Consider the following 24,055-nt stretch of genomic DNA (forward strand, 5'->3'; position numbering starts at 1 on the left):
GCGGGCGGAGACTTCAGGTGGCGGAGTGGGGGAGCTTGGGAGCCGCGGAGGAGAGCACAGCAACAGGGGTGGGGAGGGCAAAGCGGAGAGATTCCAGCGCAGAGGATCGGGCCGACTGGCAGTCACCAGCCGAGAGGTTTGTCTGCTCGCCCGCGGCAGGCGGGGCTGGGAGCTGAGGCTCGGGCTTCGGTCGGAGCGCCGGGAGAGGACTGAGGTTGGTGGCGTGAACACAGCCTGCAGGGCGTTAGTGCACCGCGGCTAGCCGGGAGGGAGTCTGGGGAAAAGTCTGGAGCTGCCGAAGAGGCAAGAGACTTTTTCTTCCCTCTTTGTTTCCTGGTGCACGAGGAGAGGGGATTAAGAACGCTGCTTAAGAGAGCTCCAGAGACGGGCGCAAGCCGCGGCTAAAAGTGCGGAGCCCAGAGACAGACATGAGACGCTAAGGCCGCTGCTGCCGCCACCAAGAAGCCTGTGTGAACACAGGTCACTATCCACACCCCCTTCCGGGGAGCCTGTGCAGCCCGCCACTGCCAGGGTCCCGGGATCCAGGGACAACTCCCCCAGGAGAAAGCACGGCGCGCCTCAGGCTAGCAACATCACGCTGGCCTCTGCCGCCGCAGGCCCGCCCCACACTCCGTGACCCTCCCTACCCCCCGGCCTGAGTGAGCCAGAGCCTCCGAATCAGCGGCTCCTTTAACCCTGTCCTGTCTGAGCGAAGAACAGACGCCCTCCGGCGACCTACACGCACAGGCAGGGCCAAATCCAAAGCTGAGCCCCTGGGAGCTGTAAGAACAAAGAAGAGAAAGGGATCTCTCCCAGCAGCCTCAGAGGCAGCGGATTAAAGCTCCACAATCAACTTGATGTACCCTGCATCTGTGGAATACATGAATAGACAACGAATCATCCCAAATTAAGGAGCCCTGTGGATGAAAGGCTCTTGGTGCTGCAGCCAGGAGTCAGTGCTGTGCCTCTGAGGTGGGAGAGCCAACTTCAGGACACTGGTCCACAAGAGGCCTCCCAGCTGCACATAATATCAAACAGCGAAAATCTCCCAGAGATCTCCATCTCAACGCCAGCACCCAGCTTCACTCAACGACCAGCAAGCTACAGTGCTGGACATCCTATGCCAAACAACTAGCAAGACAGGAACACAACCCCACCCATTAGCACAGAGGCTGCCTAAAATCATAATAAGTCCACAGACACCCGAAAACACACCACCAGACGTGGACCTGCCCACCAGAAAGACAAGATCCAGCCTCATCCACCAGAACACAGGCACTAGTCCCCTCCACCAGGAAGCCTACACAACCCACTGAACCAACCTTAGCCACTGGGGACAGATACAAAAAACAACAGGAACTACGAACCTTCAGCCTGCAATAAAGGAGACCCCAAACACAGTAAGATAAGCAAAATGAAAAGACAGAAAAACACACAGCAGATGAAGGAAAAGATAAAAACCCACCAGACCTAACAAATGAAGAGGAAATAGGCAGTCTACCTGAAAAAGAATTCAGAATAATGATAGTAAAGATGATCCAAAATCTTGGAAATAGAATAGACAAAATGCAAGAATCAGTTAACAAGGATCTAGAAGAACTAAAGATGAAACAAACAATGATGAACAGCACAATAAATGAAATGAAAAATACTCTAGATGGGATCAATAGCAGAATAACTGAGGCAGAAGAACGGATAAGTGACCTGGAAGATAAAATAGTGGAAATAACTACTGCAGAGCAGAATAAAGAAAAAAGAATGAAAAGAACTGAGGACAGTCTCAGAGACCTCTGGGACAACATTAAACGCACCAACATTCGAATTATAGGGGTTCCAGAAGAAGAAGAGAAAAAGAAAGGGACTGAGAAAATATTTGAAGAGATTATAGTTGAAAACTTCCCTAATACGGGAAAGGAAATAGTTAATCAAGTCCAGGAGCACAGAGAGTCCCATACAGGATAAATCCAAAGAGAAATACACCAAGACACATATTAATCAAACTGTCAAAAATTAAATACAAAGAAAACATATTAAAAGCAGCAAGGGAAAAACAACAAATAACACACAAGGGAATCCCCATAAGGTTAACAGCTGATCTTTCAGCAGAAACTCTGCAAGCCAGAAGGGAGTGGCAGGACATATTGAAAGTGTTGAAGGAGAAAAACCTGCAACCAAGATTACTCTACCCAGCAAGGATCTCATTCAGATTTGATGGAGAAATTAAAACCTTTACAGACAAGCAAAAGATGAGAGAGTTCAGCACCACCAAACCAGCTCTACAACAACTGCTAAAGGAACTTCTCTAGGCAAGAAACACAAAAGAAGGAAAAGACCTACAATAACGAACCCAAAACAATTAAGAAAATGGGAATGGGAACACACATATCGATAATTACCTTAAATGTAAATGGACTAAATGCTCCCACCAAAAGACACAGATTGGCTGAATGGATACAAAAACAAGACGCATATATTTGCTGTCTACAAGAGACCCACTTCAGACCTAGAGACACATACAGACTGAAAGTAAGGGGATGGAAAAAGGTATTTCACGCAAATGGACACCAAAAGAATGCTGGAGTAGCAATTCTCATATCAGACAAAATAGACTTTAAAACAAAGACTATTAAAAGAGACAAAGAAGGACACTACATAATGATCAAGGGATCGATCCAAGAAGAAGATATAACAATTGTAAATATTTATGCACCCAACATAGGAGCACCTCAATACATAAGGCAAATACTACAGCCATAAAAGGGGAAATCGACAGTAACACATTCATAGTAGGGGACTTTAACACCCCACTTTCACCAATGGACAGATCATCCAAAATGAAAATAAATAAGGAAACGCAAGCTTTAAATGATACATGAAACGAGACGGAGTTAATTGATATTTATAAGACATTCCATCCAAAAACAACAGAATACACATTCTTCTCAAGTGCTCGTGGAACATTCTCCAGGATAGATCATATCTTGGGTCACAAATCAAGCCTTGGTAAATTTAAGAAAATTGAAATTGTATCAAGTATCTTTTCCGACCACAACGCTATGAGACTCGATATCAATTACAGGAAAAGATCTGTAAAAAATACAAACACATGGAGGCTAAACAATACACTACTTAATAACGAAGTGATCACTGAAGAAATCAAAGAGCAAATCAAAAAATACCTAGAAACAAATGACAATGAAAACACAACCACCCAAAACCTATGGGATGCGGCAAAAGCAGTTCTAAGAGGGAAGTTTATAGCAATACAATCCTACCTTAAGAAACAGGAAACATCTCAAATAAACAACCTAACCTTGCACCTAAAGCAATTAGAGAAAGAAGAACAAAAAAACCCCAAAGTTAGCAGAAGGAAAGAAATCATAAGGATCACATCAGAACTAAATGAAAAAGAAATGAAGGAAATGATAGCAAAGATCAATAAAACTAAAAGCTGGTTCTTTGAAAGGATAAACAAAATTGATAAACCATTAGCCAGACTCATCAAGAAAAGGAGAAGACTCAAATCAATAGAATTAGAAATGAAAAAGGAGAAGTAACAACTGACACTGCAGAAATACAAAAGATCATGAGAGATTACTACAAGCAACTCTATGCCAATAAAATGGACAACCTGGAAGAAATGGACAAATTCTTAGAAAGGCACAACCTGCCAAGACTGAATCAGGAAGAAATAGAAAATATGAACAGACCAATCACAAGCACTGAAATTGAAACTGTGATTAAAAATCTTCCAACAAGCAAAAGCCCAGCCAACAAGCAAAAGCCCAGGACCAGATGGCTTCACAGGCGAATTCTATCAAACATTTAGAGAAGAGCTATCACCTATCCTTCTCAAACTCTTCCAAAATATAGCAGAGGGAGGAACACTCCCCAACTCATTCTACGAGACCACCATCACCCTGATACCAAAACCAGACAAGGATGTCACAAAGAAAGAAAACTACAGGCCAATATCACTGATGAACATAGATGCAAAAATCCTCAACAAAATACTAGCAAACAGAATCCAACAGCACATTAAAAGGATCATACACCATGATCAAGTGGGGTTTATTCCAGGAATGTAAGGATTCTTCAATATACGCAAATCAATCAACGCAATACACCATATTAACAGATTGCAGGAGAAAAACCATATGATCATCTCAACAGATGCAGAGAAAGCTTTCGACAAAATTCAACACCCATTTATGATAAAAACCCTGCAGAAAGTAGGCATAGAGGGAACTTTCCTCAACATGATAAAGGCCATATATGACAAACCCACAGCCAACATCATCCTCAATGGTGAAAAACTGAAAGCATTTCCACTAAGATCAGGAACAAGACAAGGTTGCCCTCTCTCACCACTCTTATTCAACATAGTTTTGGAAGTTTTAGCCACAGCAATCAGAGAAGAAAAGGAAATAAAAGGAATCCAAATCGGAAAAGAAGAAGTAAAGCTGTCACTGTTTGCAGATGACATGATACTATACATAGAGAATCCTAAAGATGCTACCAGAAAACTACTAGAGCTAATCAATGAATTTGGTAAAGTAGCAGGATAGAAAATTAATGCACAGAAATCTCTGGCATTCCTATACACTAAGGATGAAAAATCTGAAAGTGAAATCAAGAAAACACTCCCGTTTACCATTGCCACAAAAAGAATAAAATATCTAGGAATAAACCTACCTAAGGAGACAAAAGACCTGTATGCAGAAAATTATAAGACACTGATGAAAGAAATTAAAGATGATACAAATAGATGGAGAGATATACCATGTTCTTGGATTGGAAGAATCAACATTGTGAAAATGACTCTACTACCCAAAGCAATCTACAGATTCAATGCAATCCCTATCAAACTACCACTGGCATTTTTCACAGAACTAGAACAAAAAATTTCACAATTTGTATGGAAACACAAAAGACCCCGAATAGCCAAAGCAATCTTGAGAACAAAAAACGGAGCTGGAGGAATCAGGCTCCCTGACTTCACACTATACTACAAAGCTACAGTAATCAAGACAGTATGGTACTGGCACAAAAACAGAAATATAGATCAATGGAACAGGATAGAAAGCCCAGAGATAAACCCACGCACATATGGTCACCTTATCTTTGACAAAGGAGGCAGGAATGTACAGTGGAGAAAGGACAGCCTATTCAATAAGTGGTGCTGGGAAAACTGGACAGCTACATGTAAAAGTATGAGATTAGATCACTCCCTAACACCATACACAAAAATAAGCTCAAAATGGATTAAAGACCTAAATGTAAGGCCAGAAACTATCAAACTCTTAGAGGAAAACATAGGCAGGACGCTCTATGACATAAATCACAGCAAGGTCCTTTTTGACCCACCTCCTAGAGAAATGGAAATAAAAACGAAAGTAAACAAATGGGACCTAATGAAACTTAAAAGCTTTTGTGCAGCAAAGGAAACCATAAAGAAGACCAAAAGACAACCCTCAGAATGGGAGAAAATATTTGCAAATGAAGCAACTGACAAAGGATTAATCTCCAAAATTTACAAGCAGCTCATGCAGCTTAATAACAAAAAAACAAACAACCCAATCCAAAAATGGGCAGAACACCTAAATAGACATTTCTCCAAAGAAGATATACAGAGTGCCAACAAACACATGAAAGAATGCTCAACATCACTAATCATTAGAGAAATGCAAATCAAAACTACAATGAGATATCATCTCACACCAGTCAGAATGGCCATATCAAAAAATCTAGAAACAATAAATGCTGGAGAGGGTGTGGAGAAAAGGGAACCCTCTTACACTGTTGGTGGGAATGTAAATTGATACAGCCACTGTGGAGAACAGTATGGAGGTTCCTTAAAAAACTACAAATAGAACTACCATATGACGCAGCAATCCCACTACTGGGCATATACCCTGAGAAAACCATAATTCAAAAAGAGTCATGTACCACAATGTTCACTGCAGCTCTGTTTACAATAGCCAGGACATGGAAGCAACCTAAGTGTCCACTGACAGATGAATGGATAAAGAAGTGGCACATATATACAATGGAATATTACTCAGCCATAAAAAGAAACGAAATTGACCTATTTGTAATGAGGTGGATAGACCTAGAGTCTGTCATACAGAGTGAAGTAAGTCAGAAAGAGAGAGACAAATATCGTATGCTAACACATATATATGGAATTTAAGAAAAAAAATGTCATGAAAAACCTAGGGGTGAAACAGGAATAAAGACACAGAGTTACTAGAGAATGGACTTGAGGCTATGGGGAGGGAGAAGGGTAAACGGTGACAAAGCAAGAGAAAGTCATGTACATACATACACTACCAAACGTTAAGGTAGATAGCTAGTGGGAAGCAGCCGCATAGCACAGGGAGATCAGCTCGGTGCTTTGTGACCGCCTGGAGGGGTGGGATAGGGAGGGTGGGAGGGAGGGAGACGCAAGCGGGAAGAGATATGGGAACATATGTATATATATAACTGATTCATTTTGTTGTGAAGCTGAAACTAACATACCACTGTAAAGCAATTATACTCCAATAAAGATGTTAAAATGAAAAAAAAAAGAGAAGAAAACAGGGCATCTAATTATTGATGGTATCTTAAAATCAAGAAAGCAGACTACTACTCTTCCAAGCTAGAACTTGTATTTTTCTATTTACTACTTAGAATTAGGTAGCAAAAGGAAATAGTTTTCTAATTTAATCCCCATATAGTTTGAGTCTTGCCTCTGTTGGGGAAACATAGAACTTAGCAGGTCAACAAGAAACATTTGTTAACATGAGTTTCTAAAGTAATTTATGACATGTATTTTCAAGGTTTTATGATTGTTTCTAATAGATTTTAGTTTGTTAGTGAGTACAGTTAAAAGATTCCTCCCATGGACACACTGATGTACACCTACACAGAAAGCAATTTCTCCTGAAGAACAAAGAGCTGATTGAACAGCTTCTGCACAAGAAATGACGGAGGGACCAAGACCCAGCATCAACAGGAAACACCCCTGACACAGCGATCTGCAGTAGAGAGGGATACCACTGAGAGGCCTGTGCACAGACTTGCCCACCTTGGTGCACAGTGAGAAAAAAAACCCCAGCAATTTAAAGGACACTTTAGACCATATTTGAAGGAAATCCATTTACTAACCTTAGAGCATCTGCCAAACACATGGGGAACTGCTGGAACTCTCTCCAGGGTTGGAGGTGCTGTGCATGGATGGAAAAACAGGCCAGACACTGTAGCCAGCCTGCCAAGGCCACCGTAGCATGCCCAGGCCTGCACTAGCTACAGCCATGCTACCGGGGTGGCTTTGGTGTGGTATATATCCTAGGCCACTCTGGCTCATGTTGCTCCAGCCATCCTGCCAGGGTGGCCACAGGACACCCTGCCCAGAGACAGCCCCCGCCCCCTGGCCCATACCTGCTCCAGTTCCAGCCCCCCTCACCCCTAGGCTGAGCCTGACCCAACCAGACTGCCAAAGCTGCCCAGCCCACACAGGGGATACTCCTTACACAAGGCCACCCTTAAAACCAGGAGATGTAGCTGTCTTACCTAATTCATAGAAACAAACCAGAAAGTCAAACTAAATGAGGAGACAGAGGAATATGTTCCAAGTGAAAGAACAAGATAAAACCCTGGGGAAAACACCCTAATGAAATAGAGATAAGTAAATTACCTGGATTTAAGAGTTCAAAGTAAATGGTCATAAAGATATTCACTGAACTCGAAAGAAGAATAAAGGAACACAATGAGAACTTCAACAATGAGTCAGAAAATATAAGAAAGAACCAATCAGAACCGAAGACTACAATAACAAATGAAAAACACACTACAGGGAATCAATAGCAGATTAGACGATACAGAAGAATGGATCAGCAATCTGGAAGACAGAAGAGTGGAAATCACCCAAACAGAACAGCAAAAAGAAAAAAAATTTAAAAATGATAGTTTGAGGTACCTCTGGCACAACATCAAGCCTACTCACGTTCACATTATAGGGGTCCCAGGAGGAGAAAAGAAAATGGCTGAAAGCCTCCCTAACTTGGTGAAGGAAACAGATATCCAGGCCCAGGAAGCAGAGAGTCCCAAACAACATGAACCCAAACAGATATACCCCAATACACATTGCAATGAAAATGGCAAAAATTAAAGATAAGAAAAAGCAGCAAGAGGAAAGCAACTAGTCACCTACAAGTGAACCCTTATAAGACTGACAGCTGACTTTTCATCAAAAACTTTGCAGGCCAGAGGCAGTGGCATGATAAAGTGCTGAAAGGAAAAAATTTAAAAGGAAGAAAACTTATAATCAAGAGTACTCTACCTGGGAAAGTTATCATTCAGAATTGAAGACAAGATCAAGAGTTTCCCAGACAAGTGAAAACTAACGTAGTTCATCACTGCTAAACTGGCCTTAAAGAAGACCCTTTAACATTTTTTTGTAAGTGAAACGAAAAGGCCATAAACAGAAATATGAGAATATATGAAAGAAAAAATCTCACTGGTAAAGGAACATATATAGGAAAGGCTGTGGAACAGCCACTTAAACTAGCATGAAGGCTAAAAGTAGTAAAATCGAAAGTAGTAAAATCAACTATAACTACAAAAGAAGTGAAGGGATACACAAAAAGACATAAAATATGACATAAAAACCAAAATGTTGGCAAGGAGAGTACAAATGTAGTGCTTTTAGAATGCATTCTAACTTAAGTGACTTTGAGCTTAAAATAAACTCATATACATATACGAGAGAGAGAGAGATGAACTTCATGGTAGCTGCAAATCAAAAACCTATGATGGGGCTTCCCTGGTGGCGCAGTGGTTGAGAGTCCGCCTGCCAATGCAGGGGACGTGGGTTCGCGCCCCGGTCCGGGAAGATCCCACATGCCGCGGAGCGGCTGGGCCCGTGAGCCCTGGCCGCTGAGCCTGCGCGTCTGGAGCCTGTGCTCCACAACGGGAGAGACCACAACAGTGAGAGGCCCGCATACCACAAAAAAAACAAACAAAAAAACAAACAAAAAACAAAAAAACAAACCTATCATGTACAAAAAATAAAGAGAAAGGAACACAAACATTACATTAGAGAAAATGATTAAACCACAAGGAAAGAGGCAAAGAGCATAAGAAAGGAACAGAGAAGGGCTATAAAAACAACCAGAAAACAATTAACAAAATGGCACTAAGTACATATCTATCAATAACCACTTTAAATGTAAATGGACTAAATGCTCCAATCAAAACACAGTGGCTGAATGGATTAAAAACAAAAAACAAGACCCAACTATATGCTGCCTCCAAGAGACTCACTTCAGACCTAAAGACACACACAGAGTGAAAGTAAGGGGACAGAAAAAGATACTCCATGCAAATGGAAATGAAAAGAAAGCTGGGGTAGCAATATTCATAGCCAACAAAATAGGCTTTAAAACAATACTGTAACAAATGACCAAGAAGGACATTACATAATAATAAAGGGGTCAATCTAAGAACAGGATTTAACATTTGTAAATATTTATGCACCCAACATAGAAGCACCTAACTATTAACAGACATAACGGGAGAAATTGAAAGTAATACAATAATAATAGGGGACTTTAATGCCACTTTCAACAATGGATAGATCATCCAACCAGAAAAATCAATAAAGAAACACTGGCCTTAAATGACCTACAGAACGTTCCATCCAAAAACAGAATATAGATTCTTTTTCAAGTGCACATGGAACATTCTCCAGGTAGGTTATGTTAGGCCACCAAACAAGTCTCAATAAATTTAACAAGACTGACATCATACCAAGCATCTTTTCTGACCACAATGGTATGAAACTAGAAATCAAAAGAAGAAAATTGCAAAAAACACAAACAAATGGAGGCCAAACAACGTACTACTAAATAACCAATAGGTCACTGAAGAAATCAGAGAGGAAATAAAAAATACCTTGAGACAAATGGAAATGCAACTTTCCAAAGTCTACAGGACACAGCAAAAGCGTTCTAAGAGGAAAATTCATAGAAATACAGGCCTACCTCAAGAAATAAAAATCTCAAACAACCGAACTTGACACCTAAATGAACTATAAAAAGAAATAAAGCCTGAAGTTAATAGGAGGGAAATAATTAAGATCAGAGTGGAAATAAATGAAATGGAGACAAAAAATAACAGTAGAAATGATCACTTAAACTTAAGAGCTGGTTCTTTGAAAAGATAATGAAAACTGGTAAACCTTTAGCCACGTTCATCAAGAAAGATGGCCCAGATAAAATCAGAAATGAAAGAGAAACTATAACTGACACCACAGAAATACAAAGAATCATAAGAGGCAACTATAAACAATTATATGCCAGCAAATTGCACAACCTAAAAGAAATGGATAAATTCCTAGTAACATTCAATCTTTCAAGACTGAATCAGGAAGAAACAGAAAATCTAACAGACTGATAATCAGTAATGAAATTGAATAAGTGGGGAAAAAAAAAAAAACTCCCAACAAACAGAAGTCCAGAACAAGATTGCTTCACAGGGGAATTCTACCAAATATATAAAAAGAGTTAATACCTATCCTTCTCAAAATATTCCAAAAAAATTAAAGAGGAAGGAATACTTTTGAACTCATTCTATGAGATCAGCATTACCATGATGCTAAAACTAGACAAAGACACCACACAAAAATTACAGGCCAATATCCCAGATGAATACAGATGTAAAAATCCTCAACAAAATATAAACAAACCAAATTGAACAATATATTAGAAGAGTCATACACCATGATCAAGTGGGATTTATCCCAGAGATGCAAGGATGGTTCAATATCTACAGATCAGTCAACATATTAACAAAACGAAGGACAAAAACCATATCATCTCAATAGATAACAGAAAAAGCATTTAAAAAAATTTAACATCCATTCATGATAAAAACTCTTATCAAAGTGGGTATAGAAGGAATACACTTCAACATATTTAGTGAAGGCCATATATGACAAACCCACAGCTAACAACTTATTCCATAGTGAAGAGCTGAAAGCTCTTCTTCTAATATCAGGAAAAAGACAAGGATTCCAACTCTCACCACTTATATTCAAGATAGTATTGGAAGTCCTAGCCATAGCAATCAGACAAGAAAACGAAAGATATCCAAATTGGAAAAAAGAAAGTAAAACTGTCACTATTTGCAGATGACATGATACTATACATAGAAAACCATAAAGAAACTGTGAAAAAACTAATATTAGACCTTATAAATAAAGTTGCAGGATACAAAATTTATATGCAGAATGTGTTGCATTTCTGTATACTGCGTAAAGAGAAGGTACGAAAACAATCCCATTTACAGTTGCATCAGAAAAGAATAAAATACCTAGGAATTAATTTAACTAAAGACGTGAAAGACCTGTAGTCTGAAAACTAAAAGATACTGATGTAGAAGATTCAAGATGATACAAAGAAATGGGGAAAGATATCCTGTGTTCATGGATTAGAATACTTAATATTGTTAAAATGTCCATACTACGGAAAACAATCTACAGATTTAATGCAATACCTATCACAATACCCACGGCATTTTTCACAGAACTAGAACAAATAATCCTAAAATTTGTATGGAACCACAAAAGACCCCAAAGAGCCAAAGCAATCTTTGCTTTGTTAAGCAAGTCACATATGCTTGGAATCCTCGTTATTATATAAGTTAAACCAAATTCTAAAAAATAAGCAAGCAGACAAAATAATCCAGAAGTAAGGCCCTTTCCCAACTGACTACATTAAAAAATTACCCAGAGGAAATCATGATTCATATCGACTGCTGCTGTTTACACTCACTTGTGTGTAACTCACTTGTGGTTATTTTGTTTGACATACAAGGTTTGAAGAACAAATCAGTACTATTAAGTATAAAATAAGTTACAAGGATATATTGTACAACACAGGGAATCTAGCCAATGTTTTATAATAAGTATAAATGGAGTATAACCTTTAAAAATTATGAATCACTATATTGTACACCTATAACATAATATTGTACAGCAACTGTACTTCAATAAAAAATGAATAAAATTAAAAAATCAGGACATCTCAAATCAGGGTCCTTCAGAAAGTATAATGTAAGCTTTGCCTCTCCCTGCCCCCCCCACATCTCTTATTTCTAAAAGGACTCAATTCCTTGAAATCTAAGTAGTGAGACAGTCATTTTTACATTTGATATGTACATTCTCTGACACTTTTTTCTCATGCATTTACTTTTCTGGTTTTGGTAAAGCATTACATAGGCTTGAAATCTTAAGAGCATTTCCTGTAACGGGGAAAGAAGCAAACTCTGCCTGAGGCTCTAACTGACAATCAGAGAAGGAAACATACCTATTTTCTGCAAAGTGGGATTCACAACAGCCTTCCCTACACAGTACGAAAACAATGATACAAACAAATATATAAAAACAGCAGGGAAAGGTGCCGAGTGAAACTTGATTACATAATGCCCCTAGAAGCCTGGTCTGAGGTGTATTTAGTATTTTGATAAAAGTCCCACAATATTTCAAGAGGAAAAAATGAGATTGTAAGTAACCACAGCAAATCTAGAACACAGCCCAGGAGAGTGGGACAGTTGCTTACTTTGTCTTCCAGTAAAATATCTGCACCATCCCAGACCAGCAGATATTTACGATCTCCAGGAGGAAATTTCTAGCAGGAAATCTTTCTAACCCTCCTTATCAGAAATTCCAAACTCCTTCCTGCTGGAAAACATAAGCCTACTTTTAAAGAGCTTATCATAATCCCTTTATTCCTTCATGCCTTCTTATAGCCCCTACACCTCTGCTGTCCAAGACCCTTTCTGCCTATTCTAATTTCTATTCAAATTCTACTTTCTAGTTTTCTCAGCTCTGGTGCTTAGAGTCTGCATTCTGCAATTAATATTACTCACCACTGTTAGAAGTGTCATTCTTGCCTCTTTAATTTTTTATAGTATGAAATTCTCCAGGTCAGGAACTGTATTCGTTCTATATCCTTCACAATGCTTTGAATACAGTATATGATCATTGAGTGCTTTTTCATGGTCTGGTTTCTCTTTATTTTAGCCAAGTATATTTATTCATTTATTCCCTAATTAAACACTTGCTGAGAAGCTACTGGGAGCTGGAGAAGTGGTGATGAAACCCCTAGTGACCGCCCACATTTTCTGGCTGACTCCGTTTCCCCACTAACGCCTCCTGTGGCTGGAGGCATCTTGAGGTCCTCGGTTACTTGTCCTAAGGTAGGACATTCTCATCAAGGCTTGAAAGAGAACAAGAGAAAAACTCCTCATGTTCTTTGGACCTTAACCATATGGCTCCACATGGGTCTGCTTATTATTCTAGGCTCTCATACATAGGGATATAGGGTCAAGTAGGGTAGAAAAATAAAAAGAGAAACTCATTATGTCTGTGCAGGAAGACTGAACTACAAGGATGTTCATTTCAGTGTTATTCGAATCAGAACAAAATTTAGAAGTAGCCTAATTAGATAAATTGTAGAAGAATACCCACAGATGTGAGGAAATGTAGAGAGTGTTGAAAATGCAAGTTACAGAACAGGAGGTATTTCCAGTAGGTCATTATTTTTACCTTTAAAAATCTAATGGGGGAAAAATCTAGAAGGATAAACTTAGAAGTATTAACGGTGAGTATACCCAAGTGATGGGATTACATATGATTTGCTTCTCTGAGCATATAAGCACTTTCCAAATTTTCTAAAATGATCTCTGAGCATATAAACACTTTCCAAATTTTCTAAAATCAATTTTCTAAAAATGATTTCTTCTCTGAGCATATAAGCACTTTCCAAATTTTCTAAAATCAATTTTCTAAAATGATTTCTTCTCTGAGCATATACGCACTTTCCAAATTTTCTAAAATGAGTCAAACGAAAATTTTTTTTTAATTTTAAGGAAAAAGGAGATCAGGAGGAGAATTCTCCCAGAAGAGACACTTCTGACAAAATTCACCCTTTTACCACAATGCTCAGGGCCTCACTGATGAAGCCCGCTCTAAAGGGTGATCTTCTACTGGCCTTATAAAGGAAAATAACAGTGCACACAGGTTTTGATCTATTTTTCCAACTTTCATCTCTTCAAATACACATATGGTAGATGAATAAACAGATGTCACTTTTTCCCTCTCACAAAGCACTGCCTTGTTAAGCAAGTCACATACTGCTTATATAAGTTAAGCCAAGTTCTAAAAAACAAACAAATCCAGAAGTAAGGCCCTTTCCCGATCAACTACATTAAAAAATTCTAAGTAATATTTCAATGGTGTTTAGCGCAGAAGAAACTTATTTGGATGGATGGAAGAAATAAACGGAGAGAGTATCCCATGTCTCCAGATGAGGGCTGCCAGGAGCACCCAGATTTACTGGGGTGAGAGGCAGAGATGAAGGATAGCCTTACCTTGGTCTGGAACGTACAGAACATGTGCGTTAAGAACGGATGCTCCCAGGCCAAGGAGAGAACTCTCTTCTCTACCATTGTACACTCCACGTCGTCGTCCATCAAAACCACATCTTTCTTTAAGGCTTTTATTGCGAAAAATTGATTGGTTTTCTTGAACTCCGCTAGGAAGACCTAGAGGGAAGGGGAAGACACTTTATTTTAGAATTTGGATTCACGCTCATTAAAGAAGAGTCACGAAGTCCTGAGAGAGATGTACTGGGTGAGAAAAGACGACTTCTCCAATCCTCCTCCACCCTCTTTATGGAGACAAATAGAGCTTCACAGGTGTGGGATGATACAGAACGGTTTCATCCTCTCTCTACCTTTCAAAGGGTTTCACAAAACTATGGTGCAATTGGATGGGTTATTCTCAGCCACTGAGAAATTCTATTTAAAAAAGTGTGCCCTGTCTACCCAGGGACCTGAGTAAGTTTATAAAACCATTCAGAGGCAAATATGTATTGAAGGAAGCAGCAGCAAGTAGTGGAAGGAGGACTTGATTGTTCTTGAAGTATCACTGAAAATGAGCATAAAACCTTACTCTAAGTTTTAGCCACTTTTTCAAGGCAGAAAAAGAATATGTGAGGAATTGAGCTTTCCTGATGTGCTTATAGAATGCACAGCATTTCCTCTGATGGCACAGACACTAATATTATCTTCAAGACCTACTATGTGTCAGGCATTCTGCTATGTGCTTCACATGTGCTATCTAATTTTAGGATCTATTTAATTCTTAGCTCAGAACACTCTGCAACACAGATAGATAGTAATAATTTTAAACAAACTAGGCTCAAAGGGTAACTTTCTCAAATTCATGGAGCTACTCAGTGGGAAATCTAACTCCAAAGTTTACTTTTTCCACTTGATTTCATGAATCTTATAAGAAAGGACACCAGATGGCATGTAATGGAGAGTTTCACCAACTTTCACTTTTGCAAATGATGCAGCCACAGACGATTGACAGGAGTGAGGACATGGCATTTGGAGACAGAAAACCCCAGCTCAGGCCTCATTTCACAGATACTTACTAGCTGTGGGAATGTGGGCAAATTAACCTCCCTGGGCTGCTTCAGTTCCCGAATGTGTAAAAGCGTAACTAGCAACACACTGCTGACTTACGGGACTGTTGTGAAAATCAAATACCAGGTGGTAAAGTGATTTGTGAACTGTAAAATGCTTTCTAAATGACAGTTACTGGAATCTAAGAAACAAAACAAATGGATGTATATAACAAAACAGAAAGCGACTCACAGATATAGAGAACAAACTAGTGGTTACCAGTGGGAAGAGGGGAAGGGGGAGGGGCAATATAGGGGTATAGGATTAAGAGATACAAACTACTATGCATAAAATAAGCAACAGGGATATATTGTATAGCACAGGGAAATACAGCCACTATTTTGTAATAACTTTAAATGGAGTATAATCTATAAAACTACTGAATCATTATGTTATACATCTGACACTAATATTGTAAATCAACTATACTTAAAAAAAAAACCACTTGCCATTTGCTTCTTTTAGTGACTTTTAGGGATTGTTGACGTTAATGATGTTACACCAATAGTGAAAATGCACGTGTCTGTGTTTAAAATAATACAGTGCAGACACATAACTGTGGGGTAGCTGGCTTGATAGAGGGGGTAGAGCTTAGATGAGAATTCAGGCAAATGAATGATGTACATACATATCCCCAGAAAACATGCAGTTTGTTCTCCTGGGCCTAAAATCGATGGAGAACCAGAATACAGAGGCTACCATTTTGATGAGGAACCATACTTCCCATATAGAGTGAAAAGAAAGAAGAGAAACAAGCTTGAGTATTCTTAGTGTTGGAAGAAAAGGAGATATGGCTGCCCCTTTTTGCTCTGGTGCTCCGTCCCCCTCTCCTTGGGTCCCAAGGTGCAGCCCCCTCAGAGTGCAGGGATCCGGGGTCCTGATGGTGAGGGGCTTACTGCTTTGGACACAGAGCAGAGGATACCTGAAGCTCTCAGCTGTCCCTTGGGTTATTTACTAAGGCATCTAGGTTTAACTTAATGTCTTCTTAACTTTGTTGAAAAGTAAAATCCACACGGGAACAAAGAAAAGCTTTCCTTTAACAATTAAAAGTCCCCTTTTGGTAATTGCTTCTTTCAATAAAACATCCCCAAATCAGCCATAAACTAAGAAGCTGGGAAAAAAAGCCATTTCCATCTCTATAACGTGCTTTCAGTTTTTGGAAACAGGTTATAAACTGCACATTAATTGATGCTAAATTTTAATGAAGACTGGCTGTAAAATTGCCTCTTACACTCAGATTAACACCAGACGAGCCTGCTACGGTTCATGTTATTGTGGAAACAAGATAAACGAATTAATGGATATCAGCTACAGTTTGTAGGGCAGAGTGGATTTTGCCAAAGGCAATGCCTTGGTGTTATATAGAAACCCCAACTGCAGCACAATGTCCTTCAGCTACGGCAATACCCAGTTACATTATTATTAAATAAACTGGGTGAGTTTTGCAGCCAAAGTCTAGTGAGCAGGTGCTGAGCACAATGCTGGTCTTGGCTGCACAAATTCACGGAACAGTAGTCTTTGGCTAAAACTTTCCTAGACGTTGCATCCAATATAAACATAAAACAACTGAGAGTTCCATTAATACACGTGATATCCTTAATATCCAAAATAACCTAAAAGCCTATATTCCATGACATCCCTCTTTACAATCACTGGCTTGAAAATCTCCTCTTGTCACTGAGAGTTGATTATAATTTCTTCCATTATGTCTCCTTCCTCCTCTCCTTGCCCTCTGTGACTGACTAATGGCCCATAACCTGAGTGAGTGGCAGGAAGAATTTAGAGGAGGGACTTCCTCTGTGGAACTCTTCCTAAGACGCTCAAGCTAGGGCCGTGTTCTGGGCTGAATTGTGTCCCTTCCAAAGAACTGATATGTTGGAGTCCTAAACCCCAGCAGCTCAGAGTGAGACCATATTTGGAGACAGGGTGCTTACAGAGATAATTATGTTAAAATGAGGTCATTAGGGTGGGTCCTAATCCAATATGACTGGTGTCCTTATAAGCAGAGGGTGTTAGGACACAGACATGCACACAGGAATGGCCATGTGAGGACAAAGGGAGAAGACAGCGTGGACACCCAGGAGAGAGGCCTCAGGAGAAACAGCCCTGTCCACACCTTGATCTTGGACTTCCAGCCTCTAGAACTAGAAGAAATAAATTTCCGTTGTTGAAGTCTCCCCATCTGTGGTATTTTGTTACAGTAGCCCTAGCAAACTAAAACAAGGCTGAGGACGTTTGGTAGAGAAGAAATCACACAGAAGGTAAAAACCACACTCCAGGTTTGAGAAAGGAACAAAAACAACAACAAAAAAACCACCAATGAAACAAACATATCTGTGAAACAGGAACCGGCTGAGGCACCTTCTCATTTCTTTGGTGTCCAAGGATACCAAACACACAAGCTCGTGGGATGGACACCTTCCAAGTGAAATGGCTTGAATCGTTGTTCCCAGGAAGCAGAGGCTGCTATTCCCCAGAGCTCCCCGGGTCCCTATTACTTCAGATGTCTCTCTGCCCTCTAACATACATCACATCACATGACAGTTCCTGACCAGGAATGCGCTCTCTGCACACCCATGTATGGTTCAGTTCCACCAGTTCAGTTCCACTGGCCAGATCTGCTCTTCAATTTCTGGAAGTTGGGCCACAGAATTCTACATACAATATCATACCTTGCCAAAACTTCCTTTCCCCAACATTTTGTGCAAGGTAAAATCCTCGATTTTTAATTTCATACGTAGAGATGGTCTTTCTACGTTAAGTTCAGGTTCTGGACGATGGCCTACTTTCTCCATCTCATCCAAGGGAGACTCCCAGGAGATCCCCTGAGGCTCTGAAAATGGCAAATCAGTGGTTAAAAGGAAATAAGGAACAGCGGAAGGTCGTCCTAGCTACTTTGAGAACACGCTTTCTTTTCCACATCCCATTCTGAAGCTCCATTCAGAGCGATGCAGAAAGGGGTGCCTGCAGGGCAAAAGCAGCACCTCCTGCCTGGGAGCCTGGGATCTGGGGGATGGACTGTGTCTCTTTATGCAACAGACTGGGGAAAATATCAAGTTAAGAAACATTCCAATCAGCAAAAGACCATCTATGCAACAGGAATGAGCACTTCTGATAACGCCGAATCGCAGACAAATAGGGATTTTAACCAAATTGGAGGGAAAATGGTTCTCCGTTGCTTGCGTGGCTCACAGGCACAGTGGCGTCAGTTTCTGTGACCGACCACGTGGGGACGAAGAAATGGAGAGCAGATCGTTAAAGATCTGAAATGCATCGTTCGCCACAGTCTTCGAGTCAAGATACTACCTACCTTGATCATGTCTGAGACACAAGGTCTACTCCTCTGCCCGGAGACCCTTCCCAAATGTAATCCAAACCCTTCTTTAAAAAATTTTCAGGACAATTTATTCCTCACCTCCTGCCAGAGAAGGTGTAGAAAAACATTTTTGGAGCCTTCCTCCGACCCCCTTATCACATTCCTTTCTTTTAAATTGAAATACATTGACATATCACATTGTGCTAATTTAAGGTGCATAACATGTTGATTGACACATTTATCTACTGTGATATCACGAGATAGTTAGCACCTGTATCACAGCACATAATTATGTCTTTTTTTGTGGTTGGAATAATGACATTTATTTTCCGATCTCTAGGTTTATCTTTCGTATTCTAAGTCCAAGGAAAATATTTTATAATGTATGCTGAAAACTATTCAGAATCACATGGTCATATCCTCTCATGAAGGACCTTCAAAGAGGAGGCTGGATAAACTTCCATAACATCAGAAATGTTAAGGACGTTAGGCTATTCTTCCCCTTTCTAATCTTTTTTTTTTTGAGTTTATTTATTTATTTTATATAGCAAGTTCTTATTAGTTATCTACTTCATACATATTAGTGTATAGATGTCAATCCCAATCTCCCAATGCATCCCACCATGCCCCCGCTTTCCCCCCTTGGTGTCCATAATCCCCTTTCTAATCTTAAAACTTTCCAGAAAAGTCTCAAAGGTACAGAATAAGATGGTCTGTGGCATTCCTAGTCTAGAGCTCTATGGAGGATTTATTTCTGTAAAACTGTTTAACCACGGCAGGGAGTAATGTTCTAAAATTCTAAGAAAAAGTTTGCAATTGTTTCCTCCAGAGATGCCGCATTTTCTTCTCCCACCTCAACCTCTCACCACCACCACCTGCTTATGAAGGTTTTCTAGTGGGGTATATTTCGGTTTTATAATACTTCTAAGAAGTAGGAGACTCTCTGTTGGTGGCTAGGTCTGTAATCTCGAACTAGAAAAGAATCGTTTATCAGGCCAGGTACGTGGAGAATTTAAATCCAGAGGACTCAGGTTAATCAAGGTGAATTACTGACGATTCTACAGTGGATCAGGGTAGCTACCTTTTTTCCCCGGTGCTGGTCCATACGGCAGCGTTGCTTCACCTTTTATGGAGCATGGGAGACCAATTTCAACTGGACCTTCTCTGAAGATGTGTTCAGAGTCTCTTAAGCAGCGAGCCTGGGTTACAAACAAAGAGTCAGACTACCCACCTACCCACCCACCATTAACGGGACAGTGCAGCCTGCTGTCCATGGGCGTGAAAGCCATTTCAGATCCCTAAATGTGTAAGATAACCGAATCTCTCCCTCCCCCTGGCACTCTCTCAGGGATCCCATATCCTGCGGACGTCTATCATATTTTACGTAGCAGCAGAACGTATTCGCTTCCTGCATACTTTTCTGGGGGCCAACTGGTTTATCCCATGCTATCCACATTATTCGGTCACAAATAAGAATCAAAGGCCAATGGATGGAAAAATAGCTTACGTGGGCAATGCCAAGTCTTAAAGAGGGTTCGTCCCTGGATGTGAGGATTCGGCATGCTAGTAAGTAGCAAGGCAAAAGTTGCCTTGGACTCAGTGTTTTGAAGGCATTCTAGGGATGATTCTAGCAAATATGTTTTTTCCCCCAGGCTATTATATAGTTGTCATATATAGGTATAAAACTGGCAATGAGTCCTCAATAATTTTAATGAATTTATTTGTTTCTTCCCCTGCTCATTCCATGAAGAATTTAAGATCTTATAAAGATCCACACGATGCAAATGCATTAAATAAATAAGTATCTCAAGCGGGGGATGTGGACACGAAGATGAAAGTCAGTGTCAAGGCAAGTACTCAGAAATAGAGTCCACGTCGCCCTGTAGAGCTGCTACAGAGCACAGGGCAAAGGGACTGGAATAGTCCTAGTTGAGCTGAAATTGTGGGAACTTGTCCCCTAAAAGCCGTTCCTACCTGTTGAGCGCTCTCAATCATTGCCAGTGCTTCAGCCATTAGCTTCTGGTTTATGCCACAAAGGTTGGCGACCTTCGTCTGGCATCTGTGATGTACGTTCATGCCACATGCTGAAAGGAAGAAAGCGACACCTTGAACAAGGGCAACAGAACCAACTTCCACGGACTCTGCCCGTGATCTGTTTTAGGTGCATGTACGCCCAAGGAATCACTGGCAAATCCCCGGCGCCATCTTCCCAGCAGAGGGAGACACTGAAGGCAAACAGACCAGGGCAGGGCTTTTATGCCACCGCACATTCACCTCTGATTCCCTGAGACCTTCACCCACACACCAGATGCTCCTCAGCGTGCTGCTGGGAAGTGACTTCCGCTCAAGGCAGAACCAGAGCCTGTGGATGGGGAGGAAGGCTGCTCCCAGAATGCATGTCCACTGTGCCATCGCTGAGAGTGAAAAACTGAGGTTGGCTCTTATTCCAGGGATGATCCCAGCAAATAAGTTGGTGGTAATGTGGAATGCTGGGTGGAAGGTCATTCACTGCCACTTAGACTGGGGTCCAAGCATCCCCTTTCCCACGTGGGCTGCGAGAGGCTTCTCCACCCTCTAGGCTGAAGCCTAGGGTACAGCCTCCGTCGAAATGGAAATTGAGACAGTGGGGTGGTCTGTGCATATGTGAGAGGCGGGGGTGAAAGGAAGGAAAGTGTCCGGAGACCGTGTTCTCACCACATGGGAGAGTTGGGCTACTTGAACTAAGTGATCTGTATAGGCTTCTAGCTCTGAGACCTACGATGCTGGAGGAGTATCCTGATCCATTAGTCCTAAAAACAGCACGACCGTGCTGTGACTGTGGGAGCCTTCTTGTACTGGGGGTCGGGCACCTGTGTGTCTGTGTAAAGACAATATCGCTTCATGTCATTAGTCTTAGAAAAATGCAAATTCTGCTTATGAAACATCACCGTTATGCCAAAAAAAAGGTACCAAAGATCTCCCAACACCAGCAGATAGAACTCTGATCTCACGTCCTGCTAGGTTCTATAAAGGTATATCAACAGGGATTGTTACAGTGGAATTAGGCAGGAGAAGATATAAAATCATGCCATTTTAATCTTCTTACCTTATTACTTGCCCATTTGTGTGCAAAAACTTAGCACAGTGATTGGCCTCCAACAGGTGTTCACGAAAGACAACTTTTCTTTCATCTTTATTATTTACTACAATAAAATATTCTTGAAATATTTAGGTGAAATTTTAGCCATCTTCACCTTTAGTTTTCACTAAACAGTTCATAACAAGACAAAATAAAACAGCATTTTCTAGTAGGTAAGCATAAACTATTACTCATCCCAGTATGAAGTCATAAAAATCCACCTGAAGTGGAACCTTTAATATAGTAGAGGTGCTGCTCATAATGGCTTCTGCCCTCTGAACTCTGCCTCGTTAGCTTGACTCCTCCCGGCTCCCGGATACAGGTTTTACGCTGGGCGGCCCCATTTACTACTTATTTACTGCAAGGTAGAGGGAGGTATGTAGCGAGCATCGAGCACCTTGCTCTTTTTTTTTTTTTAAACATCTTTATTGGGCTATAATTGCTTTACAATGGTGTGTTAGTTTCTGCTTTACAACAAAGTGAATCAGTTATACATATACATATGTTCCCATATCTCTTCCCTCTTGCGTCTCCCTCCCTCCCACCCTCCCTATCTGTAATGAGGTGGATAGACCTAGAGTCTGTCACACAGAGTGAAGTCAGTCAGAAAGAGAAAGACAAATACCGTATGCTAACACATATATATGGAATTCAAGAAAAAAAAAAGTCATGAAGAACCTAGGGGTAAGACGGGAATAAAGACACAGACCTACTGGAGAACGGACTTGAGGATATGGGGAGGGGCACCTTGCTCTTTAAAACTGTAGCGGATCTAAGCTCCTCTCTGATGTGCCGTGAAGAGAGGCCCCGTGCCCACTAGGATCACAACGTCCTAAGTCTGTTACTAACCTAGTTGGTGATAACTGGACCTCGGTGAGTGCAAACAGTCCCTCCAGATGACTACTTTCATGGCAATTCAGTGGCGAGAGAAAGGAGACAGGGTCAGGAGGAGTGGGGGCCCTACTTAGGAAGGAAGCTTACAGGAGAGTAAGAAGAAGAGAGAGTGAGGAAGAGGCGGGGAGAGACCCAGGGGAGAGAGTGAGAGGCGGAGATGCAGATGAGGGTAAGGGGGGGGCAGACAGCGCCCAGCCTCTCGGGGTTCCAGGGAGTGACTTGGGGAAGGAGAGGGGGGAGGAGAGGGGAGAGGAAGGGGAGAAGAGAAGAGAGGGAGTAGGGTTAAGGAAGCACAGGAGGACAGGGAATGAGGAAAGAGAATGGAATGAAGAAGGAATGTTCGAAAAGGACAGAACCCAGCAGGTCGTGGTGGAACAATGCCAAGTAATCCTGGAAGTTCTGAGCTCAGAGGCACAACCGTGCTGTTGGGACCAGCTCGGCCTCTGCAGGTGGGGCGCCTGGGCTCCAGGGAAAGAAAACCCGACGAGTGAGAGTATCACAGGAACAGGGGTGCCAGCAGACGGGGATCTGATTATTCCTGTCCGTTTGTCCCCGCAGAACACTCCAATATTACCTGTTGCCTACGACTCTTAAAGACACTCTATACAACGCCCAGCCCACCCACCCACGGACTCTTAAACAGGTGTAGAGAGGAAAGTGCGTGGTGGTACTTTGGGTGATGGAGGGACTGTTCAGGTGAATTTTGACTACCTGTGGGTTTGCCTTCAGTAATGATTTGGAGACCTAACCCCTCCCGCCTCCATTAAGATGTCACTCCAGGCTCCACCAGACACGTGGATGCAACTGGGATGAGGACAGGCAGGCAGCTAAGGGTGATCTTCCTCCTTAGGTCAGCGCCCTTTATCACTTAAAAGATACAACACGCATTAGCCAGTGGCATAAGTTAAAATGGGGCTGCCCAGAAAAAATAAAGTGGCTTCTGTGTTTAATCAATATCCTATGATAAACCATAATGGAAAAGAATATATAGTAAGAAATGTATATATATGTATATAATATATATATACACACACATATATAATGTATATATATATGTGTATAACTGAATCACTTTGTTGTACAGCAGTAATTAACACAGCATTGTAAATCAACTATACTTCATTAAAAAAATTTTTTAAAATAAAACAAAATACAAAGGTCCCTGCTGAGCGAGGCATCTCTGTTTTGAATGTTATCTGGGCTCTGTC

General features: G+C 41.0%; 1 protein-coding gene across 5 annotated transcripts in view; it reads right to left on the reverse strand.

Moving 5' to 3' along the window:
- The window catches only part of PRKCQ (protein kinase C theta), a 159,505-nt gene that overhangs the window by 63,418 nt on the left and 72,032 nt on the right, over positions 1–24,055 (reverse strand). For all 5 annotated transcript variants that reach the window (XM_067700760.1, XM_067700752.1, XM_067700736.1 and 2 more), the window contains 4 exons: positions 20,810–20,919; positions 19,917–20,034; positions 18,192–18,352; positions 14,419–14,592 (listed from right to left, as the gene is read on the reverse strand). In XM_067700760.1, coding sequence (XP_067556861.1) covers positions 14,419–14,592; positions 18,192–18,352; positions 19,917–20,034; positions 20,810–20,919 — 563 coding nt within the window. The remainder of the gene's footprint in view (positions 1–14,418; positions 14,593–18,191; positions 18,353–19,916; positions 20,035–20,809; positions 20,920–24,055) is intronic.

The sequence above is a fragment of the Pseudorca crassidens genome, chromosome 1, assembly GCF_039906515.1.
Source record: "Pseudorca crassidens isolate mPseCra1 chromosome 1, mPseCra1.hap1, whole genome shotgun sequence".
In the NCBI taxonomy this organism is placed as follows: domain Eukaryota; kingdom Metazoa; phylum Chordata; class Mammalia; order Artiodactyla; family Delphinidae; genus Pseudorca; species Pseudorca crassidens.